General features: G+C 40.5%; 2 protein-coding genes across 6 annotated transcripts in view; one reads left to right on the forward strand and one right to left on the reverse strand.

The window, feature by feature from the left end:
* AIMP1 (aminoacyl tRNA synthetase complex interacting multifunctional protein 1) overlaps nucleotides 1–13,313 on the reverse strand; it is a 28,363-nt gene extending 15,050 nt beyond the window's left edge. Inside the window, exons 1-5 of one of the 3 annotated variants that reach the window (XM_036344012.1) lie at nucleotides 13,164–13,294; nucleotides 6,651–6,784; nucleotides 5,080–5,193; nucleotides 3,311–3,478; nucleotides 1,953–2,164 (exon numbers count right to left, since the gene is read on the reverse strand). In XM_036344012.1, coding sequence (XP_036199905.1) covers nucleotides 1,953–2,164; nucleotides 3,311–3,478; nucleotides 5,080–5,193; nucleotides 6,651–6,784; nucleotides 13,164–13,165 — 630 coding nt within the window. In that variant the 5' untranslated portion in view covers nucleotides 13,166–13,294. Of the gene's footprint in view, nucleotides 1–1,952; nucleotides 2,165–3,310; nucleotides 3,479–5,079; nucleotides 5,194–6,582; nucleotides 6,785–13,163 lie in introns of those variants that run through there. The other 2 variants (XM_036344033.1, XM_036344023.1) reach the window with 2 other exon arrangements.
* Nucleotides 13,314–13,459: 146 nt separating this feature from the next.
* TBCK (TBC1 domain containing kinase) overlaps nucleotides 13,460–18,082 on the forward strand; it is a 167,410-nt gene continuing 162,787 nt past the window's right edge. For 2 of the 3 annotated variants that reach the window (XM_036343978.1, XM_036343998.1), the window contains exon 1: nucleotides 13,490–13,780. The gene's annotated coding sequence lies outside the window, so the exon portion shown is untranslated. The other variant, XM_036343987.1, reaches the window with a different exon arrangement.

Raw genomic sequence — 18,082 nt, forward strand, 5'->3', positions numbered from 1 at the left:
GCCGCTATGGGTGCCGCCATCTTTGTTGTGGAGTGATGGTTAATTTGCATATTACTCTTTTATTAGATAAGACTAGAGGCCTGATTTGTGCACCAGTGGAGTCCCTTGGCCTGGCCTGCCGGATCGGGCCGGATCGGGCCGAAGCGGGCTCTCCGACATCCCCTGAGGGGTCCCAGATTGCGAGAGGGCTCAGGCCAGGCTGAGGGACCCCATCAGTGCACCATCTGGGCTGGGGAGGTTGGCCAGCCAGGGAGGAACCACAGGAGGGTTTCAGGGTGTGTCTGGTCCATCTCTCTCAGTCCTGATTGGCCAAACCCTAGCAGCAAGCTAACCTACCAGTTGGAGTGTCTGCCCCCGATGGTCAGTGAACATCATAGCGACTGGTCAACTGACTGCCCCCTGGTGGTCAGTGTACATCATAGTGAGCGGTTGAGCAGCCTGAGCATATCATTAGCATATTATGCTTTGATGGTTGAACGGACAACCAGACGACCGGACACTTAGCGTATTAGGTTTTTATTATCTAGGATAATATTGTGTTACTATAAGCCCGACTTGCTCAAAATTTGTGCAAGAGTAGGCCCTTCCTTCCATCAGCTGCCAGCACTGACTTCCCTCTGGAACCCGGGACCAGACTTCCCTCGCAGCTTTGGCTTTATCTGGAAGGACGTCTGGTCTAATTAGCATATGATGCTTTTATTATTATAGATGATTTCCTGATGTCCTCATAGGTATGTGAACCTCACAAAAGGATTTAAAAAATGAACACAAACAAATCTATCATTAATTTCATCTTAATTTCACTGCTTTGTCCCTTGTCTAGCATACAGTTTCTGGTACACTGCAGGAGCTCAATAAATATTTGCATCTAGAAAGATGAATTAATAAATGTAAAGATTTATCCAAGTTCACAAATTCAATAAGCAACAGAGCTGGCAATGGATAGAGAGGCAGAACTATCTCAATGTTGAAGTCTATGGTCTTTGCAATATCCCTGAAGTACCATGGGGCAGAGAAAATAGGTAGGTGATTAAAATTACCCATAAGATATCTTGAAAGAGCAAATTAAAAACTATTACTGTCTTTAATTTATGCCACTGTCATTGGAAATACATATATATATCACCATACATATACATATGCTGTATACATATGTGTATAAAAAATACTTATTTTTATACTTTTAAATACCTAAATAATAACAAAGTACAAAACATCTAACTTTTAACAACTAAAGGAATAACATTAAAATCTGCAGTTCAATCTCCATGATTTCCTCTCCTGTTTTCTCTTAAAGTATGAAAATATTTCTTTAGTTATAAAGAAATAAAACCTGTTCTTTTATTTTTATTTATATATTTTTAAAATATCTTATTGATTGATTTTGAGACAGAGAAAGTGGTAGAGGGAGTATGGGGGGGGGGAGAGTGCAAGAGCGAAACATTAACTTATTGTTCCACTTATTTATGCATTAATTGCATAAACTGTATGTGCCCTGACCAGGGATAGAACTTGCAACCTTGGTGTATCAGGATGATGCTCTAACCAACTGAGCTACTCAGCCAGGGCTGTTATTTTACTTTTAGATTGGGTGTTTCCTAGGTTTATATAACAGTGATTTTAAAAAATCGAGGAATAATAAAATTCCATGAGAAACAATGATGATACACACACCTAAACACAGTATTTTACATACACCAAACTAAAAACATTTTTTAATTGAGAAAAATGTATCTTCTTTTCATCCTTATGAGTCAAATCCTAATATATGGATTTTTTGCAAGAGTTTCTGTACTTTTTTGTGTAATTCATCACATTCAAACTAATCAATTGAACTAATCAATACTGGCTGCTGTTGTTGGTCATCTAATACAAAATTATATGGAAAAAACATCTAAAGAAAGAGGAAATGAAAGCATCATGTGTACGCAGAAGTTAGTTGTACAAATTACCTGGTCAAGAGGAACATGATTCACCAGGCCACTGACAACTGTCCTTGGGGCTGCTTCTCCAACATCTACTTCTTCTACATACAAAGAATCTGCATCAGGATGTTTTTTAGCAGTGATGATACAACCAATTCGAAGATCCAGACGGGAAACATCTATTGGTTTGGAGTCAGCACTTCCTGCTACTGATTGTTGTTTTTTTTCCTTTTTCTCTCCTAAAGAATATTTAGAAATGGGTAAACATCAGAAGTAAAACAAAAATAAACTAGAAAACACTTTATAACATTGATACCGATGAACTTAAAAAGAAAAAAAAGTGTTTATATCCTGCCTTCACTTAAATAACAAAGGAAATAATTATTTATCCAAGTCATAGCATCTTGAGCCCTATTTTAGCTATTTCTCTGTTGAATAACTACCTTTATCTCCAGTTAAAGGGACAAAAAGTTGGTAAACTATAGTTTATGGGCCAAATCCAGCATGCTGTTTCTGTCAAAGTTTTATTTGAACACAACCATGTTTGTTCATATACATATCGTCTATGACAGGTTTTACACTATGACAGAGGTGCATAGTTGTCACAGAGCCTGTAAAGCTCAAATATTTACTAACTGGCCCTTTACAAAAAAAAATTTGCATTTCCCTGAAACAGAGCTGTAGAAAATCTTTTACAATTTTTACTGTGAGTCTTTAGAAAGTGAGACATACTATATTTAGAAAGAATGCCATACTCTGTAGCCAACTGATGGAACGAACTACAAATATAATTTCCCTGATGAAATGTTTCTCTCATCAGTTAAACATACTGATAAGTATAAGTAGATAGGGGCTATACATCCTCTCCTACATCATTTTATCATTAGGTGGTATGGTTACAATGAAAGCAATTCAGACTAATTCCTCCACTTTATAAAATTTATTAAGAAGCAGGCATAAAACAATGATTCAGCCTATTCTAAAACTTGAACATCCCCATGCCTTAGTTCAGGAATTATACTTTGACTAGAATATCCTTTTCCTATCTTCACAACTTTGCACCTGTGACTTTTCTAAATGAGCCCCCCAAAAATTTACAAAAAATTCAGTCACACTAGATTACATATGGGCTTCTATACTTAATCTCTACATTCTATGTTTTTAGTTATGCTGGTTCCTATACCTCAAATGCCATACTCTTATCCTGTCGACCTGATCAACCTTCACGCATCCTTAAGGGTCCAGCTTCTGAGTTCCAATATCATACTGTTTCTAACTTTATTCTAGTTCATGAAAGTCTGAACCTTCTTTCTGACATCATTATTATAAAAAATGTTGAGATTCAATAAACCAGTCAAGAGCCAAATAACCTTAAAGTAAAATACCTTTCTTTTCAAGTTTCTCTTTCACCTTCTTTTCTTCTCCTCCTCCTCCTTGTATCTGTTCTTTGGCACCAGAAGATATGGGTGTGATTGGCATAAATTGTATTACATTTTCAGAAACCATGGAATTAGCTTGCAGTGGAGTACCAGATGGAAATGGTATTTGTTTCACTAAAACAGAAAATAAAATAGGTTAATGCCATTTACATTAAACCGACAAATAAGATAAAAACTATGAAATTGTGAATCACAAATATAAACTGTTTTAAAAAGAGAAATTCACAGTATATGATTATCAGGTCTCTATTTGTCCGAGATTGTAAAAAGGTTGCCAAAAAATTAACTAAATTTTAAACATGATAAAAGAATACAGTAGATGCATGTTTCTCCTTTAATCACTAATGATTAAACTGAAGAAATTACAGATAACATAATAGCTAAAATGTATTATGGATTTTTTTAAAAATTATGGATTCACTATGTCGCAGACACTTTTCAAAATGTATTACATGAATTAACTCATACATTCTCACGAATACCTTAAGCAGCAATTTCTATTCATATTCCCACTAACAAATGATCATCGTGAGCCAGACAGAAGTTAAAAAATCGGCCCACCACATACACGGTGAATAGGGGAATAGAATTGGTACTAAGGAAATCTATCTCCGGGGACTCTCTCTTATGGTTCAGTAAGAGAGCATGTTTATCACACAGGTTTTGTTTATACTGAACAATCAACTGAGTAAGTGTATTAATATTAGGCATTTCTGTATCAGAATTAATTTTACTTCAAAAAAAAAACGTTTTTAAAAAAATTTCTTCAGCAATATTAAAAACTTTTATTATATTGATAATATTTGAACTGTTAATATATTGATACTATTTCACTGTATTCCAAATCTCTTAGTCTTGGAAAACATTAACTAGCCTCAAATTTTTCACTAACAAATGAAATTCTCTCTAGATGGTAGTTTTAAGCATACATTATTAGTTTTTACTTACTTTAATGTAACTCACTAAGGGTAGAGGAGTTCATACTACAGTATTCAAAATAATTCACTTACAGAATGATGGTCAAAAGAAAGCAGTAAGTATACTTGGAATTCCTTAACTCACCAAAGAAGAATTTTCTATCATATAACCAAATGGCTTTGTGCATGATACTTTGAAATTGTAATAGGACTATTATTATTAGTGTTTCATAATAATGTAAATTTATCTAGACTCCTTTAAAGTAATTCAATAAAATTTTTAATTTTATTTATAATAGTTGAAATGATAATTATCTATTTTGATAATTTAAAAACTGTACAAGTTCATACAAATTATATTTCTAAGTTTCAAATTCCTCATGTAATCAAGGGTATTTATATACACTTAATTTTAAGCATAAAATACATAATGTATGTGAAACAACTACCAACACAGTGCCTAGAATATATTAAAACTTAATAAATATTAACTAAATGTTATTATGACTTATTGTCAGTAATTAAATAGGGAATGGTGATGGGCAAGTTGAAGCATAGCACAGAGTTAAAAGCATAGGTTTTGAACCCCAGCTTTGCTGTTTTTTGCATAATCTCAGGCCAGGTCATGTGGCTTTTCTGTATCTCCATTTTTCCTTCTGTAAAGGAGGACAAATATGCAAGACAGGATGCTATGAGGGTAAAATAAAATTTTAAAAAAGCATAATACCTAAATTAATAAACAATAAAATAAATAATTATTATTTTAAGTAAAACTATGTCATTTCGATATTTAATCACCTCCATTTTTAATTTCTGCCTGAATTAGCTCTTGCTTCAATTCTTCAATTTCTTTCTTCAATTTAGCATTTTCAACTCGAAGTTTCTTCTCTTCTCTCAAAGTCGACTGCAAAACTAAGATGAAGAAAATCTAGTTAAGTATAGCAGTGTTTTCTAAACGGTTCCTTATGAATACTACTTGAAAAGAGGGTATAGCCAGTATACACATAGGCAGGATAATTCTAATAAGCAAAAGTTTTTTTGGCCAGTTTCTTTACATCAGAGTTTAGTATTATTAAAACAACATGTTATTTAAAAGAGAGAAAAGATAATCTGCAAAATAATAGAATAGAAAAGGTTTTATGAATCATTTTTCTAGCTTCTGTAAAGATGCTTATGAAAATTTAACAATCTTGCTCAAAGTGTCAATAACAGATAAGACTGTAAGAGAGATAAATATTAGATATATTAAATTATTTAATTTTTAAAAGTCTGAGATCTAATTACCAAACAAGAAAAAACTATTCTCATTTTTTTTGGTCATTACCTTGTAAAAATACCTAAATAACCCTTTATACTTAATGTCTCAGAAGCTTAAGTGAGCAAACATTTAATGAGTGAAATAGCTACAAAAATTTGCTCAAGACATAATATAGATGTGTGTTAAAGGTGAGCAATTGGATATACAAAAATATAAAAGAAAAACAATGATTCTTAGTGAGGTTGGTAGCGCTCCCAATGTGGAATTTTAAAAGCCTGAGGGATTTTCAAAATAATGGGAATTATTCCTGGCATTTACTGGGTTGGGACTAGGAATGCCGGATGTCCTAACATATACTAGATAAAGATTTTGGAATTTTCATTACAAGAATAACATTGGCTATTGAAAAATAAAATATATTTAAACAAACAAAACAAAGCTCAACCTAAATCCTACAAGCAGAAATTTAGATTTGATATTTTTATACACATCATAGCAATTTTTAGGTAAAATATAAATAAGTATGGAAAAAAATTAAAAATCATTTCAGACAATGCCATAGGAGTAATATAAAAGTATACATTCTCACCCCTGGCCAGGTAGGTGAGTTGGGTTAGTGTCATCCCGATACAACAAATTTGCAGGTTTGATCCCCAATTAGGGCACATACAAGAAACAACCAACGAATGCATAAACAAGTGGAACAGTATATCAATGTTTCTCTCTCCTCCTTTCCTCTCTCTCTCTCAAATCAATTTAAAAATAATTTTAAGTATACATTCTCTTCTATACAAGCTTCAGTACATATTTGATTTCACCAATTTTCCTTCATTTTTAATCTCTAATTCTATGCCAAATTATTTTAAGTGTTATTTCCTCCAGAAATCTGAAAATAATACATTGTTTCCTCTATATATCATACATTCACTATATATCAATTCTAATTTATCTTAATTCTAGACTATCATTTCATTCCAAATTAAAATATTAAAGGAATATAAAAGTTATCATCAAGATAATGTAATAATTTATGTAATACACACTTTTTCTTGGTCTGTCAACATATGAATTCATTTTAAGTATCTTCTTAGAAAGTTTAAATTTTTCTTACTTGCTTTTTCCTTAAGAAGAGCAACTTGCTGTTTAAGATATTCAATAATTTGATCTGCCTCTGCACCTTTCTGTTCTAGTCTCTTCAAAACAGCATCATTGGTTGCCATTTTTGCCAAGAAACGGCAGAAAATCCTAAATGAAAAAATAAAAGTGATAAATTATACTGTTGAAGGAATAAATTTATTTTACAGGGCACTGTGAACAAGCAATCTAAAAAGAAAAATGTTTTCTACTGTATCAGATCAGTGTTACAAAAAAACCCACTTTTCCTACAAACCAAACCAAAGACAGAATTTTAAGGATGTAAAGTTTTAAAGAAAGCATTAAAATACTGCAGAACATTATCACACAAGACAGAAATACAAAAGGAAAAGAATAGCAATAACCTTAACTAAGCTATAACCAAGTACCATACCTGTGTTCCAAAGAATTGCTGAATTCCTTCTTATATGTTATTTTTGCATATTGCATATTCCTACTATTTACTTAATTATGTATAATGTTAAGGAGAAACGTGATTAGGAAGGACAAATATTAAAAGATCAACAATTAGGAAAACATCAATATTAATCATACGCTTACTTAGAAGTAATGTCAATAAAATTCTAATTTCTTTTACTGTGTCCTTGTAAAAGAAATTAGAATTTTAATTTTATAATAATTCATAGAAATTAGAAAACATACTGTCATGTACGGAAAAATGCATATAAGCAAAAATTCTGAGATTAATTAATCATGCTAAACTGCCAAGTACTTCACATTAAAAATGGTTAATCAGCCCTAACCAGTTTGGCTCAGTGAACAGAGTGCCAGCCTGTGAACCAAAGGTTCCTGGGTTCAATTCTGGTCAAGGGCATGTACCTTGGTTGAAGGCTCCTCTCCAGCCCGGGTCCTGGTTGGGTGCGTGCAGGAGACAACCAATTTATGTGTTCCTCTCAATACATCAATGCTTCTCTCTGTCTTTCCCTCTCTTTTCCACTCTCTCTAAAAATCAATGTAAAAATATCCTAGGGTGAGGATTCAAAAGAAAAACAAAACTAAAAAAACAAACAAACCTACACTCTTCTTTCAGGGCTCGTAATCATTATTTGCATATTAGTAGAAAACATTGGCATAAACTTATGCATTGTACTTATATTATTGAAAAATCTAATAATAGTTAATCAACAAGTACTGGAAAACTTCCCAGAACTTCTAATTCTAAAAACAATAATAGCGCTTAGCATTTGACAAAAGTCATGTCAACACATAGACCTGACTAGAAACTAATCTAAAATATCTCACAAGAATTTTTTTTTTTTTAAATATTGGGATCATAAGTAATTTTGCCAAGATAACCAGTTATTTAGGAGTAGAGAAAAAGTGGACACTGGTTAGCAGCTCGTATGTTATATAGTTATTCTTAAAATAGAGGCCTGGTGCAAGAAATTCATGCACGGGGGGGGGGGGGGGGGGGCGTCAGCCCGGCCTGCACCCTCTCCAAAACAGGACCCCTTGGAGGATGTCCGACTGCCTCTCACAATCCAGGGCCACAGGCTCCTAACCACTCGCCTGCCTGCCTGCCTGATCACCCCTAACCTCTCTGCCTGCCTGCCTGGTCGCCCCTAACCACCTCTGCCAGCCTGCCTGATTGCCCTTAACTGCTCCCCTACCGACCTGATTGCCCCTAACTGCTCCCCTGCTGGCTTGATCGCCCCTAACTGCCTCTGCCTTGGCCCACACCCGGGACCCACGATTTCCTCCTCCAGCCTGTCACAGACACCCGGGACCCAGGCTTCCCTCCCTCTGGCCAGCCGCAGTCGCAGGGGACCGTGGGTGGGCAGCTTCGCCCAGGCCATAGGCGCAGGCGCCCAGAATGGTGGGGCAGGCGGCTATCCCTCTCCCAGGCCACAGCCGCAGGCACTAGCTACCGTGACTGTGGGGCGGGCGGCCTGTCCTTCTCCCGGGCCGCAGGTGCAGCCACTGGCGCCCAGGACCACGGGGACTGTGGGGCCTGCGGACTGTCCCTCTCCTGGGCCGCAGGCGCAGGCACAGCCCCTGGAGCCCAGGACTGCGGGGCTTGTCCCTCTCTCAGGCCGCAGCCTCAGCTGCTGGTGCACAAGACAGAGGGACAGGCAGCTTGTCCCTCTCCCGGGCCGCAGTCCTAGCTGCTGGCGCCTGGGACCACAGGGCGGGCGGCTTGTCCCTCTCCCAGGCTGCAGGCGCAGGTGCAGCTGCTGGCACCCAGGACTACCGGGCATGCGGCTTGTTCCCCTCCCGGGCCGCAGCCTGGCTGGTCCCCATTCCTCTCTCACGAGCTCATTTGTGCCTTGCTGGATCCCATTCCTCTCTCACGAGCTCATTTGTGCCTGGCTGGATCCCATTCCTCTCTCAGGAGCTCATTTGTGCCTGGCTGGTCCACATTCCTCTCTCCCCGGTGTTGAGCGTCAGAGCCGTTATGGCATGAGGGCGTGATGACCATTTGCATATTAGCTCTTTATTACACAGAATTATATTTTGCCCCCAAAACTTGATTATTGCTAGAGAAATTATTGTCCTAAGATACTCTTTTAATGGGGCTTCTTTTGTGTAGTATTGTTGATATAGTGGCAGCTGAAAGTAACCTAATATGCCCTGGCTGGTTTTGCTCAGTGGTTAGAGTGATGGCCTGAGGACCACAGAGTCTTGGGTTCGATTCCCAGTCAAGGGCATGTATCTCAGTTGCAGGTTCAATCCCCAGCCTCCTGGCGGGGGGGGGAGGCGCGCATGCAGGAGGAAACCAATGAATGTGTCTCCCCCTGCCCGCCTTCCATTCTCTAAAAAAATCAATGGAAGAAATATCTTTGGGTGAGAATTAAAAAATAAAGTAACCTAATATATTACTATGTTATATAGCATAATTTATGGAGACTAGGAAAATTATTAATTATTGCATAACGAAATGAGGACTGTTCATTAGTAGTCAGAATGCAGAGTATTCTCAAATTTCAAATTCAGGTGCTCTAAAATTTATGTTTTGTTGAAATTTTTTTAATACACTATTTTTTAGAGTTGTTTTAGGATCTTAGCAAAATTGGGCAGAAAGAATTCAGTGAATTTTTCCCCCTTCCCTTAAATCAGAGCAGTATACATCATTCTCATAAAACAATTTTTTTCTTGGTGTTTATGGCCAGTTGTGTACCTTTGTCTAATTGGTATGTATGGTTTATTCTGGATTGCTTTGTCTTGAGCTGGAGCTGAGAACTGTTATGTACCAGTTCTTTTATTTACTACTAGAGGCCTGGTACACGAAATTCGTGCACAGGTGAGGCCCCTAGGCCTGTCCGGCGATCAAAGCGTGAGCGTCTGGCGTGGAAGGGCAGGTCCCAGCTGACCTCTGGGCCCTGGGCAGCACCTGGGCTGCAGGGCACTCCCTTCCACCTGAGTCAACGGGCCCTCACCCAGCTCCCTCAGTGCCCTGCCCCCCGCCACTGCCACTGGTCACCGTCTGTGGGGCTATCAGGCTCTGCTTGCACCTGCCTTGGCCTGGCACCACCCACTAACCTGCTCCACCATCCCACTGTGGTCCTGCTCTCGTCGGGGCCCCCATCAGGGCCAGCAGTGCCTCCATTGCTGCCTGCTGTCAGCGCCACATCACTGACAACCGCCATGTTCTGTGCTATCCTCTGGTGGTCAGTGCACGTCATAGTGAGCGGCCGAACTCCCGGTGGAGGAGACAATTTGCATATTAGGCTTTTATTGTATAGAAGAATGTATGTATGTATCTATTTATTTTTGTTAAGCTTTACTTGAGGATATTTTATTCATTGATTTTTTTTTTGAAAAATTTATGTATCTATGCTTCCCTTATATTTTTTGCCCTTCATTTTCTTAATTTAAAAAATGAAGGATACTTATCACCTGATTTCACCTACTTCCTTGGCATCTATTTCATCTATCTCTTTGACCTGTACTTTATGTTCTTCAGACTTTGTTCCTGATCACTGGCCTGTTGGGATTACAACTATCACCACACAGATTAGGGTTGCCTTTATATTCCAGGGTTAAAAGTGTCTGTAACTGAAAGGAAATGCTTTTAAGCAAGGCAAAACAGACTTCACCACTCCCTGTTGTCTTCCATTTATGTTACCTGCCAAATCACTAAAAAATAAAGTTCACAACCTTAATTTTACTTATAGTCCCTAATTTTGAGCTATGTGCTCAGTTTATAATAGACATAAAGTTGAAGCTGATTTTACCAAATATATGAATTTAACCTGCATCCTAAACATTAAAACACACATATAAAAGATTATTCCTGAAATTCTTATCATTTCTGAATGACTTCCCTTTACCTCAGCAATCTTCTCAGTAGTCTTCCCCACTCTGATTCTAAATTGCCAGTAATTTCTTTTAAATAATCCCCTGCCTCAGGCTCTCTATGTTAGGAACTAAATATAAACAAGTAAGGTATTGTTTTGAAATGGAAGTTTTAAGTTCAGGTTTTAAATTTTACCTTATAGTATAGGATCTCTAAAGGTATTTAAAATTGTCTCTCTGATTCCCAAAGACATCCGATTCTACTGTTTCAGAATTACAATTAGGTAAACACTTATAATCTCAGATACTTTACCACATTTCATCAAATCTAAGATACTGTCAATTGCAAAATGGCTCCAATAACACGATGCCCTATTATTTTATGTAAACAAAAAAGGCCACTGCTGATAACTCAATGTTTTCTTATCACTTAGTCAGATCTGTATCATTTATTGAAAGACCTCTTTTATTATTATTATTTTTAAAATCCACATTTGAGAATATGTTTTTCATGTATTCCAGAGAGAGAAAGAGAAATGGAGGAAGTGAGACACATCAATGGTTGCCCAGGGTCAGCAGGGAAGGCATCACAACCTGGGTATGTGCCCTGACCTGGAATAGAACTGTTAGGTAGGAAGTTAGACAAGAGAGGCTGGGGTGGGGCCTACCCTGGGGTCCTGAGAGGTGTCAGACCAACACTGCCTTCAGACTGCCACTCTATGACACACCACAATTCATTTTTAAAAAGTCTTTCCCAAGTCTAATTAAAAAAAATTAACTCACCAATCATTAATACTCTTACCTATCAAAATTAAAAACACTAAGAATATGCCCAGCAAGTGTGGCTTGGGGTTGAGCATGGACTTATGAACCAGGTCATGGTTCATTTACTGGTCAGGATATATATGCCTGGGTTTGGGGCTGGATACCCAGCAGGGAGTGAACAAGAGGCAGCTGACAATGATTCTCTCATCAGTGATGCTTCTATACGTTCTCTCCCTCCCCGTTTCCTCTCTGAAAGCAATAAAAACACTAAGAAATGACTGGCTATTTCTTATCAGCCCGCCTCAAGCCACCATCATGTATGCTCTGGATTGCTGCAAAGGTCTCCTAATGATCTTTCCTCCATCCTGGCCCCGCTTCAGTCTATCTGATGATAGCAGCCAGTGAGATCTTTTTAAAAATGAAGTCAGGCCCTAGCTGGTTTTGCTCAGTGGATAGAGTTTCAGCCTGAGGACTGAAGGGTCCCCAGTTTGAGTCAAGAGCACAGGCCCGGATTGCGGTCTCCATCCCCAGTTGGGGGCACGCAGGAGGCAGCCTATCAGTGATTCTCTCTCATCACTGATGTTTCTATCTTTCTCTTCCTCTCCCTCTCTGAAATCAATAAACATACTTAAAAAAAGAAATAAAAATGAAGTCAGATTCTAGCACTCCAAACCTGCCCATGGCTTAGATGCCCTCAAGATCCTTCAAGGACCCGCTCCTGCTGTCCCTGACTTTTGTCTCCAGCTTTAACAAAATCACTCAACTCTGACCCACAAGATTTTCGCTGTTCAGGCGAGTTTCTGCTTCATTGCTTTAGCGATGGCCGGTCGCTCTGCCTGGCTGCACGTCACCAAGATTTCTGTATGGTTAATCCTCTCCCCTCTGTCCGCTCTTCTGCTGTAGGATAGCCACTTTTTCAGTGAGACCTTCCCTGGCCACACTAAAATTTCAATCTTTATCTTCCTTCTCGGCTTTATTTTGCTCTTTAGCGATCATTACAACATAAAATATGGTGTGTTTTTCGTAACTTTGTTTAGCCCTTGTCGTCCTCGATAGAATGTTAAGCCGGGGAAGCATGAATTTGGGTCTGTTTTGTTCATTGCTCTGTTCCCAGTGCCTGGAACATAGTGGGCTCAACAAATGAATGAATTCCTGCCCTCCCCCCTTCCCCCCCCCGCCCCACGTCACCATCACAGTCCTTTGACACACACAAGCGCGCACTAAAATAAACATGTTGTGAATATACGAAAGCATCGCTTCCCTCCACCCCGCATCCCATTTCCCAAACTTGGCTCCTTCAAAACGCCCCCGGATCTTCCCTACTTCCTCTCGCCCAGATGGGTGCGTGTGAGAGCGGGCTTCCCACTGGTACCCGCAGGCCGGCTCTCACCTCCCGCGGGCTGGTTAGGGAACCGGGGACCCCACGATCGCAACCGGCCCACCCCAGACCCCCGAAGACGTCACTCACATGAATCAGCGCCCCGGGAACCCGGTCAGCCTCCGCCCGGAGCTGGGAGTCTCCCGCAGGCGACGGCGGCGAGAAAGGACCCAACGAGGTGTCCCACCGAAACGCCTGAGCGCCCCACGGACTCACCTTGCAATCCGTGGTGCCACCCCCCCCTCTTGGGTGCAGCCACGCCGCGCTTCCGGAATGCCATGCAGGAACGCCACCACCCTGGCCCTCTTCCTCGGTCGCGACGTTTTCTCGCTCCGTTGGGCAACGGGCAAGACGCCGGGCGTCGGGGTCTTTCGTCCTTGGCGCGGCGCGGCGCGGCGGCCGTGAGGTCAGAGGAAACGCCCGGGCCAAGAGGAGGGCGTGGGGGGACGGGGAGCTGTCAGGGTGAGGGCCGGGCTCGCGCCTCTCCCGGGTTCGGAGCCGGGCACCTCCGCCGGCTTGGCACGCAGCCTCCGGACCGTGCGAGCTGCGGGCGCTCCCGGGGCCGCCCCTTTTGCAGCCGCACCTGACATGCAGGCCCCGGTGCCCTAAGCAGTAGCGGCGACCCCCGCCAGAGAGACAGCCCTGGGGCCCTGTGTAGAAGCTCCTTCCCCTTGTCTCGGTGTCCGCCTGCGCCCCCAGACTCTGAGGCAGGTATTGGGGTTTCCTGCTGGTATTGGTCGTCGTGGGTGGGGCTGTAGAGCCTGGCAGGTGCAGCGAGGGGCCCCGCCTACCGCAGGGAGAGGCTGAGCGGACCCGCCAGGCTGCGGGCTGCTTACTCTGCTTGGTCCCCATCCCTGCACACGTTTACCCGAGTCCTCTGAAAGGAATCCCTGCTTCAGAGGAAGACTAAAGAGGGGGTTGGAGAAGGTGGAAATGGCCCTGTTGCTCATCACAGATGGGAACAATTGCTTTGGTTTGTTTCTGGTTGGCAAAGGTTTCCAGCGGTTCTCAACCTGTGGGTCGCGACCCCTTTGGCGGTCGAACGACCCTTTCACAGGAGTCGCCTAAGACCATCCTGCATGTCAGATATTTACATTACGATTCATACTAGTAGCAACATTACAGTTATGAAGTAGCAACGAAAATAATTTTATGGTTGGGTCACAACATGAGGAACTGTATTTAAAGGGCCAGAAGGTTGAGAACCACTGGTTTAGTCAATGACTGAGATGTAATTTCCTTGTAGAGTGGAAGGAAGCGAACAGGTGGGAGCTACTTTCGAATCCTAACTAGTTGCATTTACAAGGACCCGATGTCCCTGCTTTTGTTTGGGACAGAAAAACGACTTCTTGAGGGGAAGTATATCAAATTAATGAACTAGTTTCATTTGCTCGTTGAAACGTGTAAACTGTTTTATTATCTTTTGCCCATTTTTTTCCCTTTATTCTCCAATTTGAGTCATTTCAACTCCAGATTCTTTGAGGGCACAGATTGTGTCTTGTTCACTATAATTAGCTTGACAACTGGAAAACCACCTGGCAGGTTGTCTAAGGTCTCCAAGACATGGGTGACTGAATGAATTTTCAAACATAATTGCTTACATTGTTGTTATTCCTCAACTGATCTCTCATCTCAGCTGTTTCCCCACTACCCTAGCATTCTTCCATTCACCAAGTGAGAAAATCTCTGTGTATTTTTTATGCATGAGCCTAAGAGGCATTTAAAGCAAAACACCGATGACATGTTTTGTGCTAAATAATGTGTGTTTCTGAATAATTTGCATTTTCTTCATTTGGTTAATTTGATTTTTAGGTGTCTAAGGGATAGAGGCATCTAATTGTAATCAAATATTATAGAAGGACTGCATAATAAAATGCAACAGTTTAGTGTCTCCTTTTTTCCCCTCAGTTCTATTCTTCAGGGATAACCACTTTCAACCTCACCTAATTTTAGGTTTGCATGTTGCATAATTAGTTCAACTACTAATTCTTTTTTTGAATTGACTAAAGATAGTCCACATCATCCACAAATGTCTCTTCTACAAATAGTTATTACAATATTTAGTTTTCATATTGATTAGTTCTAAATGTAAACTCAATTTTTTTTCACATCAAATTTCAAAAATATATGTTGGCTCCTTATTTGGTAAAATAAGAAAAGTAGTAACTCTAGTTTATCCTTTACCACTTCAGAAACCAAATCTGCTCCTACCTTCTCTTAGCTGGACCTTTACTTACAAGTTGTCCAATTTGTAATATTAACATCAAATTGATTCTTTTTTACTTCCTCTACAATGACAAAAAATTATATTTTACTGTGCTTTATTTTTTGGACCATGTGCTTCTTACAATGTCTTTAACCCCTCCACACTTTCACAAAGGACTTTCTGATTTATTTTGAGGAAGAGGTACATATGCTTTTGTCACCTAGTCCTTCCATGTTGTACTTTCTTCACCACGTATTCTCATTCTTTGTATGAGAAGCTTCCATTTCATTTCTGTGCTTGAAGATGTTTCCCTTGGATCCCAATCACTTTCTGTTTAATTTGAATAGATTCTATTCTAGTCCTTTTGTGCAGCTTCTTTCCTGGATTACATTCATTGAACTCTTGAGTAAGTTGCAATGATTTTTAACCCAACATCTTCTATTATTTGCTTTTCTCCTCTAAAGAAACTAAGATATGTGGGTGGTAATTTTATTTTTTAGTGGGTGGTAGTTTTATTTTTTATTTGTTTGAATAGCTGTATATTATCATGTTGCTGTTATGGTTGATAGTTTTGCTGGGTATAGGAACCAAATCTTCCAAGAATTCACCATCTAACCTTCAGTGTTGCTCATGAGAAGATGAAAATGTCAGTCTGATCTTAATTTTTTGGTGCCAGAATTATTTGTTTGCTTCAGAAATTATTAAATTTTTTAGTTATGCCTCATTTTTGAAAATTTGTTACGATATACCTTTCTTAAATATATTTTTACTAGAGGCCCGGTGCACAAAAATTTGTGCACTCAGGGCGGGGGGGGGGGGGGAGGTCCCTCAGCCTGGCCTGTGCCCTCTCACAGTCTGGGACCCCTCAGGGGATGACCACCTGCTGGCTTAGGCCCGCTTCCCGGGGGATCGGGCCTAAGCTGGCAGTCAGACATCCCTCTGGCAGCCTGGGAGCCCTCGGGGGATGTCCACTTGCCAGCGGGGAGCAGGCCTAAGCTGCAGTCTGACATCCTTAGTGCTGCTGAGGAGGCGGGAGAGGCTCCCACCACCACCACTGTGCTGGCAGCCATCAGCCTGGCTTGTGGCTGAGCAGAGCTCCCCCTGTGGGAGTGCACTGACCACCAGGGGGCAGCTCCTGCATTGAGCATCTGCCCCCTAGTGGTCAGTGTGTGTCATAGTGACCAGTCATTCCCAGTGGTTCTGCTGTTAGGGTCAATTTGCATATTATCCTTTTATTATATAGGATAGAGGCCTGGTGGGGGCCAGCTGGTTTGCCCTGAAGGGTGTCGTGGATCAGGGTGGGGGTCCCGCTGGGGAGCCTGGCCAGCCTGGGTGAGGGGCTGATGGCCATTTTCAGGTTGGCCACACCACCTTCAGGGTGGGGGTCCCTACTGGGGTGCCTGGCCAGCCTGGGTGAGGGGCTGATGTCTGTTTTCAGGCTGGCCACGCCCCCCCCCCCCCCCCCCGGCCACCCAAGCTCCCAGCCTCTCCTTTTTTTCTTATTTTTCCTTTTTCTGGGATTTATTTATCTTCTATAATTGAAACTTTGTAGCCTTGAGAGGAGGCCAGGTCCCTGGCAACCCAGGCTCCCAGCCCCACCGTGAGCAGAGGCCATAGCCGGCTGTAAGCAGGTATCTGGGATTTATTTATCTTCTATAATTGAAACTTTGTAGCCTTGAGCGTAGCCCAGGGCCGGCCAGGGCAGGTGGGAAGCTTGGCTTCCTCCATCACAGGGGGCAACCCAAGCCTCCTGCTCGCTCCAGCTCCATGGCCGCAACCATCTTAGTTGGGTTAATTTGCATACTCTCTCCTGATTGGCTGGTGGGTGTGGCTTGAGTGTAGCGGAAGGACAGTTAATTTGCATGTTTCTCTTTTATTATATAGTATTAATTTTAGAGAGGAAGGGTGAGGGAGAGAGAGAGATAGAAACATCAATAATGAGAAAGAATCATTGATCCACTGATTCCTGCACACCCTGTACTGGGGATCGAGCCTGCAACCCAGGTATATGTCCTGACAGGAAATGGAATCATTACTTTCTGGTTCATAGGTCGATACTCAACCACTGAACCACACCAGCCAAATTATTATGATATATCTTGGTGTGAATTTATTCTCCTTGCAATGAACTTATTCAAAGGTGCTAGAATAAATGTCTCAGGTTAGTCTTTTTTCATTTATCCTCCTTGAAATTATAAGACTTTTTCATTTTAAGGTTTATGTTTCCCTTCATCTATGGGGAATTTTCGCCTATTCTGTTTTACTTTTATTCTCCTTAGTTTTTCTCTGTTGTTTTGAAACTCATTAAGGTAATTCTTTGCTTGATTCACATGTCTATTATCTTCTTGTATGCTTTTATCTATTTGCCTTTTTACTCTATGTTCTAAGCACATGTAATTTGGTAATCACATCAAGCACTCATTTAATTATTCTTTTCTCATATTTTCTCAATTTTCTTTGTTTACTTTTTTGCTTTTTATTATCAGATGAAATTTACATATATTAAATAGTGTCAAATTGTGGTCCATAGTGATTCTACCAATTTCCATTCAGTTTCTTCATATCCTCCTAATATGTACTAGTGGTCCAGTGCATGAATTCATGCACATTGAAAGGAAATTAATTAGAAGAAATATTTTAATGTTGCTATTTGTTCTTTCTCTATAATAGAAGTGTCAACCAAATTCACAGTCGACAATGACAGATTGAAACACACGCGTGCGATTGGCGCCAGCAAGAGCTTTATATGTATCACACATGTGCGAGTCAACTTAGCCTTTTATTTATATAGAATAAACTTGCT

The sequence above is a fragment of the Myotis myotis genome, unplaced genomic scaffold (genome assembly GCF_014108235.1).
Source record: "Myotis myotis isolate mMyoMyo1 unplaced genomic scaffold, mMyoMyo1.p scaffold_m19_p_1, whole genome shotgun sequence".
Taxonomy (NCBI): Eukaryota; Metazoa; Chordata; class Mammalia; order Chiroptera; family Vespertilionidae; genus Myotis; species Myotis myotis.